General features: G+C 36.0%; 1 protein-coding gene across 1 annotated transcript in view; it reads right to left on the bottom strand.

Moving 5' to 3' along the window:
* Nucleotides 1–314: 314 nt before the first annotated feature.
* Nucleotides 315–20,431, bottom strand: part of LOC131066255 (hexanoyl-CoA synthase) — a 179,793-nt gene continuing 159,676 nt past the window's right edge. The window contains exons 11-14 of the mRNA XM_058000981.2: nt 6,308–6,433; nt 6,072–6,170; nt 898–1,110; nt 315–762 (exon numbers count right to left, since the gene is read on the bottom strand). Of these exons, the coding sequence (XP_057856964.1) occupies nt 640–762; nt 898–1,110; nt 6,072–6,170; nt 6,308–6,433 (561 nt within the window). The 3' untranslated portion in view covers nt 315–639. The remainder of the gene's footprint in view (nt 763–897; nt 1,111–6,071; nt 6,171–6,307; nt 6,434–20,431) is intronic.

The following is a 20,431-nucleotide window of genomic DNA, read 5'->3' as shown; positions in this document are numbered from 1 at the left end:
TGCTCAATGATCTTGCACAAAGTCAAAAAATAGCCAAAAAGACAAGACAAAACAAACTAGACAAGACCTGATCATGACTTGCACTTTGGAAAACAAAGAAAAACTTTAAATTTGACATAATACGAAAATTTTGTATGGGTAACACAAAATCATTGCTAAATTCAATTCCATTAAATATACAATAAGTATTGACTCACCATCAAGCCATAAAAAGTAAACACTGTTTTTAAGTACTTAAAACAAAAGAAAGAGGATCTACTTTCGATTAGTTGTGCTCTATTATACTACAGAGAAGAATCCGTTATGACAAAATCTAAGAAAAAAATGACATGGTGCCATTGGAAAATTACTTGTATAGCCATTATTTTATCAAATTTTGCAAGGTAACTCATCTAGCTGGCCAGCTTTGGTCTGGGTAAATGAAGCTAAATTTGACGACTAAACACTAATAAATGAAATTGACACTGGGAGATCCATAAACATCCATCCTCTGAGGCCATACATAGTAATTAAAATACAACAAAAGAACATTTGAGAAACAAATTATACGACAAATTCCACAAGACGGATGTGAATGTTGACATAAAACTTGAAAGTTGAGAGATGCATGACTTCCAGTGAGGTGTTTAGTCATTAGTGTCATATCTTGGCAAATCTTGCATTGGAATTGTTTATATCAGCAAACCGAGTACGCAACACCCTCCTCATTATTTTATTTGAGGCTGTACGTGGAAGTGAAGGTACAGCAGCAATGAAACTTACCTGTAAAAAGAAGGAATCACAATCAACAAATTCCAGGGAACATCGTTTAGCTGGAATTTTACGAGCTTTGTGTGTACCATTTTTCAGGTATATAATTGGAAAAAAAAGAGCAGACAATGTAACAATATTTGTTACCTTGAACAAGGGGTTCAACGTTTTTTGCAAGGCTGAGTTGAAGGATGCTTTAATATCTTCAAAACTTGTTTCAGCATTTTTTGCATCCTTGAGGACTATGACAATTAGCAACTGTTCAGGGCCACCTCCATTTGGTGGAATCCCAATTGCAGCAGTTTCTAACACCCTTCCATCCACACCATTACACACACGTTCAATCTCAACTGAACTCACCTGCATCATAAAACATTTCTTCACTTATGAGTTAAAATTCCAGGTTCCATATAGTTTCCTTTGGCAAACATAAAATAAAATTTAGTGAAAATCCCTGCTTTTGCTTCTTTCACTATGTTTTCAGGAAGAGGGTAGTGGATACTCAATATCATGTTAGCAAATTGAACAATGATGTGGCACAGCGTATCATTTGCAGGCTATTGTTACAAATTTACGACAAAAATTTGCTGATCAGAAAACTTTCCAAAAACTATTCATCAATCCTTTTGTACAAGATCTAGCTAAAACTTTGCAGATCTGTGAAATTAATAAATTTTTGTAATCTTATTTTTCTGTTAGGAGTTATCCTATAATGCACGTGTTATTTTTTAAAATGAAACATTTCCGTACTGTTCTACACTTCAGCCAAAAAAAAAAAATCATCACTACAAGATTCCTTGACGTGATATGTCACTAGGGTACAATAATAGCATCAGGGTAACTATGGTCAGCAAATTGGGCAGCAATATCATTCTAATAAAGATATCTTCATAGATACTATCATGGATGACATAAATTTCAGATGATCCCTTTTTGATCTTCTTGAGAATAAGGACATTTAAAGGAACTGATAATCAGAAATTTGACAGATTGTCTATCATGATGCTTATGAATTTTAGCATAGAACAAATCTGTTGATAGCAAATGGGCATATGGGCTCTTAGATGCCAGATTGTGTTCAGGTTTTGGTTGCCACAGTTCACAAATCTTTGTTTTTACATGGGTTAGGTACAGCCTTCGATCACATATATAAAATATAATAAGTATGAAAAACGCCATGATTTGCAAAAGAAAAAAATAGCCATAACAAACACAAATTTATATTTTTGTTTCTTCGTCATCAAATTTAGTGTTTTGAGCAATGAGGCCCTAGGTTCACCTCAAGTATGGCCAAGACATGGAAAATACTTCTTGGGTATCCATGGAATTCATCGGAGACCATACGCAATTCATAAATAGATCTGGTTTAGCACAAAGTTCAGCTTTTCAAATTCAATGACAGTCATGAAGTGGATGGACACATTTTTGGCCTCATAATTGCAGTTGTTTTGCAGGGACAAAATTGAATATTTTTACATATTCAGATTCCTCTTCAAAAGTTATGCATTTTTTAAAAAAAAGATGGCATCTCATTTCTAGTCTATTTGCAAAAGTTACATCTTCTGGAATACAAAACACTCTAGAGGAACTGGCAGTAAAAAACTGTCGGTTCCCAAAGGGGTTGCTACAAACCCACCAGTGTAATGAAATGGGAGAATTCATCCCAATTCAGCATGTAAAAAGTGAAAGAAAAACTCAATTAATTCTCTTCCAACTTCCATTTTGGAGCCTTCCAATGCATGAGGAGGATCCTCCAACAACTATTTAAGGACACATTGAGGCCAAATTGGAGCACAGATCCACGGGAGAAGAATCACATCTTTTGAATGTAAAGCACAATAGAAGGGAGTGAGAGTGCAGCAAGAGGAGGGAGTTCAAGGTAGAGTATAAAGCTCATGTGGTTTAAGTATTTGACACTAGAGAGCACTGAGAAGATAGGAGGCACAAGGAGTGAGTTCTTCATACCTGTGATTGTTTCTAAATTCTAACCTTTCATGGATGCTTGGAAGATGTTCATTGCTACTTCCAACTGCTTTTCCTCATCTTGAGGTTTCATGGTAAATCTCTCTATGTAATGTCCCTTGTTGAACCAATTTAAGTTTGCCTTACTTTTAATGATTAAGTGCCTAATATTGCAAATGAATCAGTGATCTCTAAAGAATTGTATTGCTTGGTACAATGAATCTATGAATATCTATATTTGTTTCACTTAGTAAAGGAATGAGGAACTCAATCAATATTATCGCCAAATGATCTTATGATGACAAGATCTAAGTTTATTATAGATTCTGCAATTCTATTCCAAGTAAGAAATCTGACATGTACATGAATCTGAGAAAGGAAGAATGTCTGATACAACTACAAATCAATCCTTCTTAAATGCAAATACCATGGAGTGGATTGTGAAAGTATATTTATATATAAACAGATGTATGTGTTCTATACACAGTCGCTGCCTCAGATTAATATCAATGCAATAATACTAGTATTTGTATGACAATAGTCTCAGTCTGAACACTATGTCTGATTATAATCCTTTATTCCTGCGAGAATGGTGGATGCTGTCTCTTCTTATCAGTTCCTTAATTTCATGTGTTTTATGGTCTGCAAGGGTGGATTCACCACTTTACTTGTCCTCCTTCCCAATCTGCTATGAATAAAAAATAATAATCATCAAATCTTGCCCACTTCCACCTCCATTCAATCTTTATTTATATCTTCAAATCTCTAAGAATCATATCCTTTTGGATGAACACTTCATTTAAGAGACATGTCTTTTAATTATCAATCGATGCTTTTCAGTTCTTCTACTGTTCCCATCTATCAACTTGGAACAGACTATCAAAAAGAGGAAGCGAATTACTGAACCATTAGCTATGGTTTTCCCAATGTTAGCATCATTTGCTAATCCCACATTGCAATATACAAAAGCTTAAGTCATCTCTTCTATTGTCATAGATTCACAAGGCACAAGATATGCCAAGATAGCTACTCTACTTGTTGATAGGGCATATGAAAGATGCAGGTTTCAGATTATCAGGTTTCAAGGGTAAAACTAGGAATGCAAAGAAGATGAGATAAAGAAATAATACAAACTGCTGTCTCCAATCTTGCAAAGAATGGGTAAAGATAAAGAAACCAAGACATGATTGAAACAGAAGGTTGAACAGCTCACATCCTATGCACAATATTTGGTAGATCCAGTGCAATCCTCTAGTATTCTAGCGTTAACATCTATCACAAATGTGGATAAAGAAATGACCATAGTTAGCAAAATCAGACATGTAGTTAATGCTACTAAAGCATGGCTAGAAAATCTACTTGCACAAGGATCCAAATTGATTGAGGAAGTTGTTATGTCACGTGACAAATTCAAGATAATTTGAATTCAGTCAATGAGCCATAAGAAATGTTTGACTCTGAGTTGCTAATGCTAGAACTGCACCTGCCAAGAATGAAAGAAACTAGAGATTGTATTTCTACAACTCTCATGGTAAAAAGTATTTTTGACAAATCAGAATGTCATTTGCCTATATAATGGTGCAAGTAATCAAAATGGAGAATTGAAGTTATCAAAGGAGATAAACATTAAATCAAGAAAGTCAATGATTCTGGTAATCATGCTTCAGTTGACATCCAAAAATTTATTGAAAAAACACTGATGAAGTATTATGGCAATAATAATTTAATCAATCCTGCCAGTGTTCTAAAGGATCAATTAGCTTAGTTAATCAAGTTGGAATCTTCCAAAGAACCAAGCTTAAATGCCTCACCAATAGATAAATTCATGGCTACAAAGAATTTGTTTAGTAACTTTGAGAAACAATTGATCAAAATATTGCAGGACATCTTTTCAAACTCTTACACCTCTTGAGATGTTCAATTCAGATATTCGCTAAGTCTAGATCCTGATGCTGTAAAGAAGGTAATTAACGAATGGAAAAAACATTTGCAATGTATTTATAAGTAGCAATTCACATGGAATGTGATGATGAAAACAAAAGTTCCCCTTCAAAAAATGACCATGACAGTTGAATGCAAGTCAATTTATTTCTACGATGTAAAGTTTAAATATAAGGTCACTTATATTATTTTTTGTAATGCGATAATTTAATGGACCAAGTTATACACTCGTTTGGGAGTTCATATTTATTTTTGTTTTTCATAGGGTCCAAATATAAGTAGTTAGTGGTTAGATGAAGAGGAACTACTTTCACCTATACGTTCTAAAGTCTGATCATGGTAAAAGACTTCTTTCTGAATTTATTTTTTTTGTCAAAGGTTGTATGGGAAAGGATTAGAAACATATTTTGCAGGTTTTCCCTCTAGAAATTCACAAAAAACAATTAAAAATGATCCTGTCTCAATTGGTCTTGTGAGACTTGTCTTATTCTTGAGTTTATTGCAAATCAGTATATTCCATCATTTCTTACCAACTCTGTAACAAGCATTCAATGGTTACTCTTTTTAGATTACATAAGATTCCTCATCCTGAATCCAATCAAACCCTATGTTTATTTCACTGATTAATACCCCTTTCAAATTCTCAATCTTTCCATCATTTTTAATTTCTTCAAATAGCTCAAAAGCCCCATTAAAACAAATTGCAGAGTGTACATGCTATATATATTTTCTGCAGTTTTGGATTTTAATAAGGGAACTTCACCATCTTGAAAACAGATTTTCAACACAATAATTGTTGGTAAATTGACAAGTACAAGTTTACTTCCTAGCACGTGTGTATGTGTTTTTGTGTGTATATCCATTTGCTTGTCTATGTCTACATTTGTGTATATCTGTGTCTATGTTTGTGTGGGTGGGTGGGTTTGCATGTGTGTGTTTGATTATCTTATTTCAGTTTCCAAAGCATTCAATAATGTGTCTTTTTAATTTTATTTCATTTAAAGCCATGTTAGGGACCATTTGCAAGCACTATTGTTCCACTTATTAGCAGGAAGCTTGCTGTTCTTATTTAAAACAATAAAAGAATCTGCCAAGTTTGGGGATTTCTCACCTTTAAGTAGATGAATTGCCAACCTCAAGAACCTGGATCTGAATTTATTTGTACTGAATCCAAGGTAGTTCATTATTGTGATACAGAGCAAGATGGAAACTCATAAATAAGATTCGCATGCAGGATACTTTATTTTAATTTCTACAAAATTCTGAGTATGAGAGTTTTTTGGCAGGCACTTGGGGGGAGCTCCCTAACCAATTCTAGGAACTTCATGCAGAATACTTGTTTGATAAATTTATGAGATTTTATTTCAAAAACTTGCTTATTAGGAGAATGATAATATTCCAATGTCATGTTTATATACCTTAATGCCACCAAGATTCATTGTATCATCCACACGCCCATGTGCTCGAAAATATCCTCCAACGGTACGCTCAAATTCATCTCCGTGCCTTCGTAATATCTACATACACAAACAAATTTGTAGGCAATCAGCATAAGCAATAGAATAGACAGGGATCATGAATTAGAGCAAGTTACAAAGCACAAATGAGCTGGTACCATACAAATAACTAAGGATAATAATAGACATAAGAGAACCTTCCCATTATGACAAGGCATGCCCTTAAAGTAGATATCATAGTGGTTGGCATTTAATAATGTTGTTGATGACCCAAAAATTGATGGATGAAGTGCCAATTCGCCAATTCCAATCTTATCATCAGGCTGAAAATAGCAAAAGCTAGTTAGTGTAATCAAGAAATCTATGAAAATGATCCCTTCCTCACTTAAATTTCATGCACAAGATGAATGGTGGCTTGAATGACAAAAATTTGCTATCCACACAGAAAAAAGATAGATTGGGGGTCATATCATATGAATATTGAACCTTGTATATTCTTGTAGAGAAGCACATCTGAATGATTTGTTTGTCCAAAACATCCAAGCTACCATTTGATAAATGTTTTACTAATTAAAACCATCTTCTTGAAATAAGAAAAATTGTGGACATCTCATTCCAATCAAGTATATTCAAAGATACCATTTTCCATAAGATTGTGAAACAAACTATATTTGATTACGATACTCGCATAGAAAGAGTCTCAGTTTTATTTTACTGTTAAAATTCAATTATATGCTCTTTCAAATTAAAACAATATGCATGCCCAATAAAAGAAATTATCTTCACATCCACACACAATGAAGGCAGGTTAATGAAACTGTAAAAGTGCTTAAAGCAACTTTACAACAAAAACAAACAATAGCTTATCAAAAGGAACACAAAAAAAACTAAGAAGCTAAAAAGATCCACATATGATGAAGACAGGTCAAGAGGACTCTAAACATACTTCAAAGGGACTATAACAACAGAAAGTAACAATAGTTAGTCAGAAGTATCTCAAATTACAATTGAGAAGCAATAAAACTGAAAAGAAAAAAGGGGGAGAGGTGAGCCCAAACAGGAAATTTCCCATACCAAAATGAACCAATGACAGCCAAGAAGGGATCAAAAGTAAAACAAGTTAATGTGTGTATACATTGTGGACTAAAGCATGAACACGGGGCAACAGCTGACCGTCTGCACCCAGTGCAAGCAACAGAACTGTATAAGTATTAGTCAGCATGGTACCCACATGCAAGGGGGTACACTATTTCATGGATTTATTATCTTCTATGCTAGTGACCAAAAAACTTAATGACCGAATCAGACCTAGTTGCTGAAATAGGTTGAACAAGGGACCTAATCAATTACATAATCATGGATGTTCCTTGCTGGGAGTTTATGTATGGCAGTAACCTCTTTTCAAATGTGAAGGGCCAAACACCTTTAGTCTTGATTGTAAGAAAGTTAAATAGCGGAACAACTTCCTACACTAATCATGAGAGATAGGTAACGCAAAACTTTTACAAATCTTTACAACAGATTTGGAAACTTAACAGAAATAAACATAAATAGCATGCACACCACAACACAATGATTTACATGGGGAAAACCCTTTCGAGAGAAAAACCCCATACTACAAAAGCCGCTCAATATATTATTCAAAAATCAAGAACATATTATAATATATTTGAAAAGCAATCTTCTCACGGGAGTATCACCAACGAAGATCTAGAAGTAACTCAACTACTATAAGACTTACACACAACCTCCATCCCATGCACCTAATATACAAGAGATATAATACATGAAACCATCAAACAATATTACAAAACCATGGGCTAAAACCACCCAAAAGTGGCACCCATCTTATCTCCAATACAAGATGACCTACGATGTGTCAATGCACACACCATCACATGTAAATCCCTTTTACAACTCATTATATGTTTCTATTTCCTATTTTAGGAGACCCAACTTTCGAAGGCCATAACTTTTGAACCAGGTGTCCGATTGACGAACCGTTTGAAGCAACGGGAAGCTCGCAACATCCTCTATCAAGCTGTAACTTGCTGCACTAGTTATAGACAATTTCAGGCCATTTCAAGGCCTCTAAGGCCCTCAAAATTGACTTCAAAAATTTCATTCACAATTGTCAAAAATGGAAACTTATCTTCAAATCTAGACATTGATCTTGCAACAAAAATTTATTGGCATGCTTATCTAGCCAATTCAAAGCTTTGGGGAAAATTTCAGACCAATCCGTGCTCAAATGAAAACTTACTAAAAATAGTAACCTTATGTATATGCAAGGTTGACATACCATTTTCCTAACATTGATAACCAAAGAAGCTAGTAGGAGACCCTCGAGTATATGTGCATAGTACATGTTGGTGTTGGAAATAAGCCACACCCGGACCGACGATGGACTGGTCCAAGAGGGGCCAGTAGCTCAGTGGTAGAGCACTCCAGCAACGTATGGAAGGTCCTAGGTTCAAGTCCTAGCTGGTCCATGGCTCAACATGGTATCAGAGCCAAGTCCAGGCTAGGAGCCCCAAGCACACAAGAGGTGTGGCTTAAGGGGGGGTGTTGGTGTTGGAAATAAGCCACACCCGGACCGACGATGGACTAGTCCAAGAGGGGCCAGTAGCTCAGTGGTAGAGCACTCTAGTAGCGTATGGAAGGTCCTAGGTTCAAGTCCTAGCTGGTCCATGACTCAACAGTACATACCGTTGTTAATGCATGGTAGCTTATGCAAGATAAGATCTTCCTAACCTTCCTTGTTCTATTATTTATCTACATGCTTCATGTCTGATTTATATTGCATATGATTATCAGATTGTACAAACATTGCTTATCATTATGCTATCGGACTAACAACCCGATAGCATATTAATGTCAATTGTTAATTGGCATTAATATGCTATCGGGGTGTTAACCCAATAGCATATTAAATGCTATAAGTTATCAGGTTAAATTCACCGATACATACTTGCTATTGGATACATAAACATTGGCACCGATTCACATCTATTATCGGGCTTAATTATATCAAGCATATTTGTTATCGGGTTTAATGAATACACCGCTTCATTTGGCATTAACATTGGTTAACAAATGCACCAGTTGGATTATATTCATCGTGCACTTTGAATATCGGTGTTTATATGAACCGATTCATTAAATTGATCAGTCATTATATTATGATATTACAATATGCTATCGGGGGGTTTTGAACCGATAATCAGCATTGTGTTAATGGTATAATTGTAAAGGCACCGATCAATGGGTGCATTGATCGGTCATGCCTTTTACACCAATTGACCGGTTGCCTAAATGATATATATATGCCAATTGAATTCTTTTGGAGTAGACATAGAAAATATTAAATGATCTCTCTCCTTCAGACCTGCAGATAAAAATCAGAATTATTAGACATTGACATAATTCCTCATATCCATATATAGCATTCATAGTTCATAACTTGTTCTTTAATTAAAAATTGAAATAACTTTACATGGTATCAGAGCCAAGGTAATCGAACCTAAGGCTATTCAATTTTGATAAAATTCAAGGACTAAGTTACAAACTACATCACATTTCCATAATGGCCAACGCTATCAGATTCGAAGATAGACTCGGAGGTAGCGAAGATTTTACAGCTTGGAAGTTTAGAATCAAAATGATTTTAAGAGAAAACAAAGTTGATTCATATGTCCAAACTGAGAGTGCACAACCAGAAGATGAAACCGAGAAATCCACATGGATCGAGGGAAATGATAAGGCTATTAAAATAATAGTGGATGGGGTAAGAAATAATATAATGCCCATCATTAGAAAGCAGGAGACGGCTTATAAAATGTTCAAGGCACTTGAAAGGACATTTGAGATATCAAATGCAAGTCATACTCTGGCATTAAAACGAGAGATCAACCATATCAGTATGAACAAAGGGGAGACAATTAACTCCTACTTCATGAGGATATCAAGCCTACCAGATGACCTAGCTTCCCTTGGATACGACATCCAAAGAAAAGAGTTAACACTCATTGCTCTAGATGGATTGCCTAGTGGATGGAACACATTCATCCAAGGCATCAGTGCTAGGTCCAAATATCCTAAGTTTGAAAGACTAAGAGATGACTGTCTACAAGAAGAATCCAGATTGAACAAGGTAGGAATAAAACAGAAGAATATAGATGAAGACTTGCAAGTCCTAAATACAAACATCAATAAGAAGTACAAAAAGAAGCAATTCAGGAAAAGAAAAGCTAAACAAGGCAAGAACACTTCTAAGAAAGACCTATCACATGTTCAATGTTACAGGTGTGACAAATTCAGACACTATGTTGCAAACTGTCCGGAGAAAGGGAAGCAAGCCACATTTGCAAAAGTGAGGAAATCTAGAAGAGAAAATGACTCCGAGAACTATGTCCTCTACTCAGCACTTACAAGCCATGCTTCAAACAAATCTAACTCATGGGTGATCGACAGTGGTTCATCCAGACACATCACCGGCTTTAGAGAAATACTAGACTCCATGATAGAGAAAGATGATGAGGAAGTAACCATCGGAGACGATTCTTCACATCCAGTCAGAGGAATTGGAACCTGCACCATCAAACTGAAAACAGGCATGTCACTACGACTTGAAGAAGTACTATATGTTCCAGGCATCAAAAGAAATCTAATCTCCATATCAGCACTAGAAGATCAAGGATACAGAGTGACCTTCATGGAAAACAAGGTGTTGGCTTGGCCAAAGAGATCCTCCATCAAAGACACTAAGGTCATTGGTCGAAGACAAGGCTATTTGTATGAGCTATGTACAGAGCCCAATCTAGCATTGATCCATGAAGCAACTAATGCAAATGAAGTATGGCACAGGAGATTAGGCCATCTGAATTATAGAGCTTTGTCAACCATGGGAAACCTTGTCACAGGTCTACCTAAGTTGAAGCAATATCATTCAGAGGCATGCAAAGGGTGTGCCTCAGGTAAAAATACCAAAAATGCATTTCAGAATAGTACTAGGAAAACTAGCAAAGTTTTGGAGTTAATTCATTCTGATGTATGTGGACCTATGTCCGTACCCTCGCTAGGGAGATTTTTGTACTCTGTAATTTTTGTTGATGACTACTCTAGGAAGACGTGGATCTACTTTTTGAAATGTAAAGAATCAGAAGAGATCCTAAGTAGGTTTAAAGAGTTTAAAACATTAACAGAAAATCTCTCTGAAAACAAAATTAAAACCTTAAGAACTGACAATGGGGGGGAATACACATCAGGACTATTTAAAGACTTTTGTAAAAATTCTGGGATTAAGAGGGAGTTGACAATACCTTATAATCCACAACAAAATGGAGTAGCTGAAAGGAAAAATAGGACTATAGTAGAAGCTGCCAAAGCCATGATACTAGATCAAAATCTAAACTTGAACCTTTGGGCAGAAGCAACTAACACTGCTGTGTACATACAAAATAGATGTCCTCATTCACACCTTGAAGATAAAACTCCTGAGGAAGTCTTTACAAAGACAAAACCAGATATCAACCATCTTAGGATATTTGGGTGTCCGGTCTATATTCATGTACCTAAAGAGACAAGATTAAAACTAGAACCCTCTGGAAAAAGGGGAATACTTGTAGGATACAGTGAAACTTTTAAAGCCTACAGAATCTATGTACAAGGGCAGAGAAATATTGAACTCAGTAGGGATGTGATCTTCGAAGAAGATTTAGCCTTCAAAAGGGCCCAAAATACAATAGAACCTGAAATTCATAATCCTACTCCTAACCTAGAAGAAGAACCTACTCCTGAGCTTCAGAGGGAGTATCTTGAGGAAACTATAAGTGAAACACAAGACCCACCTATAGATAATCACAAGAAAAGACCACTATGGGCCACCAAAACTATAGCAGAAGCTCAGAAGTTCGCTGCTCCTTCAGGAACCTTCAGGGAAAGCAAGAGGCCTAATAAATTCATCAACTATGTTGCACTTATGAATGATCTCTCTAAAGCTGAACCTAACAATGTTTCAGATGCACTCAAACATCAAGTATGGATAGATGCCATGACTGAAGAATACCAGTCCATTGTGAAGAATGATGTTTGGGAGATTGTTCCTAGGCCAACCAAGAAGTCTGTTGTGTCTTCTAAATGGTTGTTTAAAATCAAGCATGCTGCAGATGGCAGTATTGAAAAACACAAGGCCAGATTTGTAGCTAGAGGGTTCTCACAGAAGGAAGGAATAGATTACGAAGAAACATTTGCACCTATTGCCAGGTACACATCAGTAAGAGTTGTCCTAGCCATTGCAGCAGCAAAGGGGTGGAAGGTACATTAGATGGATGTTAAGACAGCATTCCTAAATGGCGAGATCATGGAAGAAGTCTACTTAGAGCAACTTGAAGGGTTTGAAATTCATGATGCAAAGTCTCATGTGTGTAGAGTCAAGAAAGCTCTTTATGGGCTAAAAACAGGCTCCCAGAGTCTGGTATGAAAGAATTGACACCTATCTCTCAAAGCTGGGTTTCTCTAAGAATGATGCAGATCCTAATCTCTACCTCAAAAGAAATAAAGGTGATATGTTAATATTAATTTTATATGTTGATGACTTATTAATCACAGGAGATGATCACCTAATAGATCAATGCAAGAAAGATCTATCTACAGAATTTGATATGAAAGACTTGGGGCTTCTTCATTACTTCCTAGGATTGGAAGTATGGCAGAATTCTGATAATATTGTACTGAACCAAGGGAAGTACACCTTGGACATATTGACAAGATTTGGAATGCTAAACTGTAGACCCATGACCTCTCCTATGGAAACCAACTTCCATAAACTTAAAGAAGCAGCAGCAGAATCAAGACCTACTGACCCCACTCAATACAGGCAGATGATTGGGTCCCTGATGTATCTAGTAAATACAGATATCTGCTATCCTGTTAATGCCTTAAGTCAGTTCATGTGTGAACCTAAGGAGATACACCTGGTTGCAGTAAAGCATATAATGAGATATCTACAAGGTACCCTAAAGCTTGGTCTTAAATATGAAAAGGTTGACATAGATCTACATGGATTTATAGATTCAGATTGGGCTGGCAGTGTGACTGACAGAAAGAGCACTTCAGGGTGCTGCTTCAGTTTAGGGTCAGCCATGATATCCTGGATCAGTAGAAAACAATCTTCAGTAGCTCAGAGTTCCACAGAGGTTGAATATATTGCAGCTTCAATGGCTGCCCGAGAAGCAGGATGGCTAAGGAAACTGCTCGTGGGATTATTTGGAGAACCTATGAAACCTACAATCATTCAGTGTGATAATCAAAGCTGTATAAAACTCTCTGTAAATCCAGTATTTCATGACAGGTCCAAACATATTGAGATTCCATATCACTATGTACGAGATATGGTTGACAGGAATGTGATAAAGTTAGAATATGTGTGTACAGGAGATCAGACTGCAGATATTCTGACCAAACCACTTTCCAGAGTGAAGGTTGATCACTTCAAAAAGGGTTTAGGTATGATAGAAAGGTAATCTGCTTTGTAATCTATACTTACATATATTTAAGATGTTTAAGGTGTAAACTTCTTTGTCATGTTTGGACTATCTCTTGGCTTCTTGCCACCTGTGTTCATATCTAAGAGGTGGCGATCTCTCAGATACTGAACACTTGCATGTAGACATCATAAGGTGACGATCTTATGATAGTCAAACCAGTAATCATGTTGGATCACTGGTAAGTCATGGATGTGCCATGACTATGTTGTGATACAACATTTGTACAAATGTTATTGCATTATCACAACTTGGATATGATGAGAACTTAAGCACTTCTCATATGGTTATCCTTGCATTGCGTGTTAGGCAATACTGATATCACGCGTAGGTGATATCTCAACCATTGATCATGTTGGATCTCTGGTAAGTCATGGATGTGCCATGACTATGTTGTGATAAACATTTATAAATGTTATTGCACTTATCACAACTTGGATATGATGAGAAACTAACCTTTCTCATAGACTTATCCTTAAGTATTGCGTGTTAGGCAATACTGATATCATGTGTTAGGTGATATCTTGATGAATCTTACAGATCACATGTTTTGGTGATTTCTCACATGATCAGGTGATGATTCTCTTACTTTTATCACATGTTAAAATAATACTTTATGTCACATGCTTAGGTGATGTTCTTCTATTTTGCATCATATGTCTTGATGGTACTTCTCATGTATAAATGATTTTTGCTGATTGACATTATCTTAGTTATGAAAAGGAAATGTGATGCAGGTTGCCTTATCCATCTTCCAAAGCTAAGAGGGAGTGTTAATGCATGGTAGCTTATGCAAGATAAGATCTTCCTAACCTTCCTTGTTCTGTTATTTATCTACATGCTTCATGTCTAATTTATATTGCATATGATTATCAGATTGTAAAAACATTGCTTATCATTATGCTATCGGACTAACAACCCGATAGCATATTAATGTCAATTGTTAATTGGCATTAATATGCTATCGGGGTGTTAACCCAATAGCATATTAAATGCTATAAGTTATCAGGTTAAATTCACCGATACATACTTGCTATCGGATGCATAAACATTGGCACCGATTCACATCTGTTATCGGGCTTAATTATATCGAGCATATTTGTTATCGGGTTTAATGAATACACCGCTTCATTTGGCATTAACATTGGTTAACAAATGCACCGGTTGGATTATATTCATCGTGCACTTTGAATATCGGTGTTTATATGAACCGATTCATTAAATTGATCAGTCATTATATTATGATATTACAATATGCTATCGGGGGTTTTTGAACCGATAATCAGCATTGTGTTAATGGTATAATTGTAAAGGCACTGATCAATGGGTGCATTGATCGGTCATGCCTAAAAGGCATGACCGGTCAATACACCAATTGACCGGTTGCCTAAATGATATATATATATATATATATGCCAATTGAATTCATTTGGAGTAGACATAGAAAATATTAAATGATCTCTCTCCTTCAGACCTGCAGATAAAAATCAGAATTATTAGACATTGACATAATTCCTCATATCCATATATAGCATTCATAGTTCATAACTTGTTCTTTAATTAAAAATTGAAATAACTTTACAACCGTAACAAACAAAAGTCAAAACATTTGAAAATGATGTCCCCATCCATCTCTAACATCAAAAGAGACTAAAAACAACTTGACATCCTATAGAATACAGTTGTATATATCAACTCATAAATGATGAAAACCTACCCTTAATTAACCAACAAGAATACTAAGGCTATTTGACCAATGATGTTAACAATAGTCCAGACATTTAATGCTCCCATTGACGACTTGAAGTAAATTCTTAGAATAAAAGAAAACCATATTAGGGTTGACAAAGGCCAAGGGGAGATTTGTTGATGTGTTTTTAGGCACATGCGAACACAGAATAAAATACCATAATTATCTTATCCTCTCTTCAACAAAATCTCTTGGATGCTGAAGATTAGCTTAAGGATCATTCGAGACGACTCCAAGGTTCATGAATGTAGGGTCACTACGTGTGGATAAGCTTAGTTGGTTTGATGTGATTATGTTGGAATCACAAGGGGACTTACATTCGAATGCCCGAATGATTGATTTGCTGGAACTCGATCATCTGATGTTAGAATGTGGTGATGCTCTTTGTCCTAAACTAACTTGAATTGAAAAAAAAGGGGGCAAAAGGAAAGGTTTGAGAGAATCTATTCTAAGACCTAGAATGTAATAACATGGATGAATGACTACATGGAATCCTACCGAGCGAGGTCTCACCATCAATTTGAACAATTTGACACAAGCTCAGTGCAATCTTCTAAGGATATTTCAAAGATATTCGAATCAATACCATCAAACATCAATTACCATTCAAGTTAATGCATAAACAATGAACGTAGAACGATTCGAAGTTAAGCTCATATCACTCCAGTTGACCACACAAGGCGCACTTACAAGCAGCAAGAGGCTAGTGGTATGGATTAGACGGATTCCAAATTCCTCCACTCAATCTAATTACATGAAAGCAAATTGAGAAGTAGAACCATGAGGCTTGTTGAAATAACAAATTTCACCATAACTTCAATGAAAAGAGTATCTCATTTACAAGTCATACCAACAATTCTTTTCCTTCTCTTAATCTACTCTAATTGCTATTCTACTTACTATTAGCTATTCTATTCACTACTAGCTATTAGCCCACTATACACCAGTAACTATTATTATTTACAAATGAAGACCCTGAGCTTTTATAGAGAGCTCATTTACAATGAATGGCCACGATCGATTCTCCATCAATGACCAAAATTCTACAATGAAAACCTTAATTAGGGTTTGTTACAACAAACTTTTCCTTAGCCAATGAGAAAATTACATTCAGAAAGTGTGGACCAATAGATATCAGAGGTAGGTGCCTCGGAGTTCATGCCATCACTGGTGAGCTTGATTCATTGAATTTGGATGCATCGATTTGGACTTCATTGACTGGAGGAAAGGTGTCTCAAACGCCATCTGGGATGCCACTTCACTCTTCCACTTTGTAGACTTGAGTTGATTCATCATGATGAAGGGATGTCGAGAGGTACCTCTTGATACTCAACATTATCTAGCTCACTCAAAGTAGTTGTGATGGAAGTTACTGATGTAGCTGAATCTTTTCTTGCTTGCTTTTGAGTGATTGTATAACTTCTCTTTCATATTCCTTTGATCTCTTCATGTTTCCATGGTGCGGTGAAGGTTGAAATTCCTCTTGGGCGTGAAGTTTCTCATCTTGCACGGTGGTGTAGGTCTTACAATTTGCCTACTTTTTGCTTTGCAATCAACATCTCCTCTCATCTGCAAAACAAAAACAAACATGATATCAAATACATAATATATAACTTTTATAGTTCTTCTTAGCTTGATATATCCCTTGATTTTATGTGTTTTGTAGGTTTGATAAGAAGATCTAGAGGAATTCGTCTTCACAAAGGAGCTTCTTGAAGTTGCTTTTCGCTCTTAGAGAGGAGATCTTATTCCATCCTTGGTGTTCATTAAGCTTTCGTCGCCTCAATCTTCTTCATTTTCTTGAACTTTGCTCATATCCTTCAAATTGTGAAGTTTTATCATGTAGGTCAAATCATGAAGTTTACTCTTGCATGTTGAGTTTGTGAAGCTCATGAAGTTGAGATTTGCTTGTGTAGGCTTGAAGATGAAGATTGTTCTAGATGGTGTGTACTTGCAACTTGTTTCAATCACCTTGCTTATTCATGAAATTCGCTCCAATCTTCTAAGTCGTGAAGTTTACCATTGTAAAACATTCGCCCCAAACCTTGAACTTATGAAGTTCGCTCCCATCCTACAACTCATGAAGTAGTAAAATCTTTTCAAACCAGCAGCTCATGAAGTTGCAAAATCCGCTCAAAAGGGGGTGCACCTGAAGTTTGTTTCTCTTATCTTGCTCATCAAGTTTGTTCTTCCTCTCCAAATTATGAAATTCGCTCATGATCTCAAACTCACAAAGTTCATTGTGCTTGTGTGAAATCCACTCCATTCCCTCTAGACATGCAGTTCAATCTTAATCCCTTAAACATGAAGTTGCAAACTTCGCTTCAAAGATCTTGAACCTGAAGTTCGCTCCAAAAGCTTCAAACCTTAAATATGAACTTCGCTCCTATCACTCAACTCCTGAAGTAAGAACTTCGCTCCAATGTGTCTTATTAGCATGAAGTAGAAATTTCGCTTGATGCTTGCAACTGCTGAAGTAGGGAATTTCGCTCCTAAAGGTGAACTCCTGAAGTTATCTCAGACCTGAAATTCGCCCCAAAACAGTAAATCATGAAGTTTGCTCTAACATCCCAACTCATGAAGTAGACAATCCGCTCCACTATGCAAAGTCATGAAGTTAGGAACTTCGCTCTAAAAGCCTCCAACATGAAGTTCCCTCAAAAGGGCTCCAACATGAAGTTCAACTTTGCTCCAAAACAGCAGTTCATGAAGTTAGGAACTTTGCTCCATTCTCTCAATGCATGAAGTAGGAACTTCGCCTTAATCATTTAATTCATGAAATATGAATTTCGCTTCAAAGGCTTAAGTCATGAAGATGTTGAATCTCACTCTTATGCATAAACTTGTGAAATTCGCTTGAGAAGTGCGACTCATGAAGCAATGACTTCGCTCCAAAACCTTTGAACCTGAAGTTTGCTCCAATCTCCTTGAACCTGAAGTTGTAAAATCGTTCTACTTCGCTCCTCTTGGTGAGATCATGAGGTTCGCTCTCCTTGGCGAGATCATGAAGTTCGCTCTCCTTGGTGAGATCATGAAATTCGCTCTATTCCCTCAACTACCGGAGTTATCAACTTCGCTCACATCTTGCAACTTCCGAAGCTATCAACTTCGCTCCTCGCGATTCATATATGGAATATAACATTTAAGTACTTATACTTTAAGTTATATTCCATATATATTGTCAGGATGTTTGAGAGTGGTTTCGGACCTCTAGGAGTTATAATGCAAAATCTAGTTTTTGGAAGATCCTTCAAATTTCCAGACAATCAAATTTCAGGCCATTTCAGGATCAGGATGACATTCCAGGCTTCTAAGGTGAGTTCGCTCTGACCTTGATGTAAGGAACGGGACCTAGGAGGACACTATGCACTCAACCAAGGTTTGATTTAGCAACTTGAAGCATGATCGGATAGTACACAAAAACCCTAGGAATGATCTAAATAACCCCTAATCACTCAACTGACTTGACCTCCTAGCCATTTGAGCATCTATACATCTCTAATGCAAAGGCTAATTGCAAGAGACACGATTACTAACTAAGCTAAGACGACCAACCTAGAAAGCGAAAAAGTGGGGGTCCCCATTTGGAATGGGGCAATGTGTGAGTACCTCACAACAAGATCCAAGTACCTTGAGCATATTGCATGTGTCTCCTTTGCAAATCTCTTTGAATCTGCCTACTTTTTGGAAGAATGTGAAAGAAATAAATTATTTAAGTCGAGAGGATAGATAGGGTAAGGCACCTAGCAAACCATTCTCAAAATAACAACATTATTGTGCAAGAAGGCCCAAGAATAACAACCCACTATGATGAATGTAGAGTAAATGATGCCTTACAAATACTTTTGACAAGTTCTCCATATATTTGTCTTTACAAGTAGTATGGATCATGGAAGTTGTATTATAATTTTGTTTTTGTTTCTTCTTGTAAAATGCTGCCTTGTTTTGTCTTTGATTTTTTTGTTTTGAAAAGTGTTTTGTAATAGTTTTGAATTGCCGAATAAAGTGCATATAATAGAAGTAATTGGAGCAAACTAAGAACTTGGAAATTTGACAAAACTTGGAAATACATAAGACTGGAAATTCTAGATTTTATTTCTAATTTGAATAGACAATATTTCTCAAAACTATGAACAACCCATATCATCAAATGACATTACATATCTTAAATAAATATACCCAAAAAATGCAGCAATGATATAACTTAAGGCCTGAGTAATTCACAAAATAAGCAATCCGAATGTGCCTAAAGTAGGTGACAATCTCCAAAAACTCCACCAAACCCCACACTAAGGATAAGCAAGATAAAACAGATCCAAATCGCCTCCAAACAACAGCTCTTAACTCCTCAAACCGCCCAACAAATAAAGAATATGGCCAACCACAAAGAGATAAGGCCAGCAAATGAGAGACAACCACCCCAAAAGAAATAAGAACAGCAGCAAACTCCTCAATATCGATCTCTCTCAATCAGATTTTGCAATGAAACTCAAATAAATTTGAACAATAGAATCCTCAAGCAGCTCAACTATGTTTCTTGAATGAAAACACTAAGAAATTCTCCAGATTATGTCTCTCCATAACATGGAGAATGTTGCCTGCAAGGGGTTTTTTCCTCACAAGCCAAAGAAGAGCAATCTCCTCCAACAAAATGACAATATCAAATATCGAACTCAGCAATAGAAATGAGCTCCACAAAACTGCTTTTATAGCTCTCCCAAGAAAGTCGACCCTTTTCACTTTTCCTTCTAATTTAATAAAAGTCACTTTTAATCTTCCAATGTAGCATCCAAATATAAAATGGTCCCATTCATTTAAAATAAATCATCTTTCACTTTATAACTAGCCCCTATAGTCCCTTTATTAAATAAATTAAAATAATGATAAAGTTAAATATTTAATTTAAATTTATTAATTAATAACTCATCATTATTTTATTTAAAACCATTGGACAATATAAAATGTTGAGATAATCATCAAAACTAAATCCATCAACAATACTAAAAATAGTAACACTACCAGCTGGC

The sequence above is a fragment of the Cryptomeria japonica genome, chromosome 5 (assembly GCF_030272615.1).
Source record: "Cryptomeria japonica chromosome 5, Sugi_1.0, whole genome shotgun sequence".
NCBI classification, from domain to species: domain Eukaryota; kingdom Viridiplantae; phylum Streptophyta; class Pinopsida; order Cupressales; family Cupressaceae; genus Cryptomeria; species Cryptomeria japonica.
This window is presented reverse-complemented; position numbering and strand designations above follow the sequence as displayed.